Source organism: Austrofundulus limnaeus, unplaced genomic scaffold (genome assembly GCF_001266775.1).
Source record: "Austrofundulus limnaeus strain Quisiro unplaced genomic scaffold, Austrofundulus_limnaeus-1.0 Scaffold1668, whole genome shotgun sequence".
NCBI lineage: Eukaryota > Metazoa > Chordata > Actinopteri > Cyprinodontiformes > Rivulidae > Austrofundulus > Austrofundulus limnaeus.
In genome coordinates, this window is record NW_013954070.1 from 14,653 (window position 1) to 15,749 (window position 1,097).

The following is a 1,097-nucleotide window of genomic DNA, read 5'->3' on the forward strand; positions in this document are numbered from 1 at the left end:
GCTGGAGGTTTCTTCCTGATTAGCAGGGAGTTTTTCCTCTCCACCGTTTGCTCAGGATGGGAGACTGTGATGAAATGATTCAACACAACCTGCTGGCTTCTTCTTCTTTRGATTGTTATTTTTCATGACCTCCACCACCAGTGTCGGGCCCTGGGGGGAAGAAATCKCCTACCCCTAACTTAAAGCATCTTGTATGAAATTACAGCTTCACTCAGCACTCTCGTCCTCTGCTAGGGTTAGAGYGCAAAACTCTAATGCTATTTATATCATAACGATGTTGGTCCACTCATTTCAATAAACCTCCTAATTTCAGTCTGTCTTGTGTCAGTCCTTCCAGGTTGAAATTGAGAATGACATAACGATGGGATTGTCCACACCTGCCCATGAAATAGCTTGGAGTCAATTGTCCAATTATTTTAGGTCCCTTTAAAACAGGGAGGCACATGTTAAGGAGCTGAAACTCCTAAACCCTTCATCCAATTTTAATGTGGATACCCTCAAATTAAAACTGGATGTCTGGACTTTATGTCCATGTACAATATATAACTATAACTTGACTGTTTCAGTAAACGGATAAAAAGACAAAATTTGTGTCAGTGTCCAAATATATATGAACCTAACTGTAAATAATTAATAAAAAATACAGAATACTTTAAATTATTACAGTGTGCAAGGTCTAAACAATCAAATAATGTTTGACTTGGTTGTATTATAGGCCCAACTACAGTATATGCTCGGAAAATTATGCAAACAGTAAAAGTGTGAAGATGATGTCAAAATCTAATTTATAGGGTTGATTAATCCTGACCTGAGAGACTCCAGGTGACAGTGTGGCTCCTTTAGGGCAGCAGAAAGYAGCTTCACTCCTGAATCCTGCAGGTTGTTGTTGCTCAGGTCAATTTCTGTGAGCCGGAAGGACTGGGAGCAGAGAATGGAGGACAGAACTTCACAGCTTCTCTCTGACAGGTTACAGACACTCAGCCTAAAGAAAGTTAGGCAGAAAATTAAAAAGTTAGATATGTACAGCGGGTAAAGTAAGTTTTGAACACGTCACCATTTTTCTCAGTAAATATACTGTATTACTAGAGGTGCTAATG

General features: G+C 39.4%; 1 protein-coding gene across 1 annotated transcript in view; it reads right to left on the reverse strand.

Moving 5' to 3' along the window:
* The window catches only part of LOC106536053 (NACHT, LRR and PYD domains-containing protein 3), a 17,714-nt gene that overhangs the window by 8,933 nt on the left and 7,684 nt on the right, over positions 1-1,097 (reverse strand). Inside the window, exon 6 of the mRNA XM_014033222.1 lies at positions 809-982. Within this exon, the coding sequence (XP_013888676.1) occupies positions 809-982 (174 nt within the window). The remainder of the gene's footprint in view (positions 1-808; positions 983-1,097) is intronic.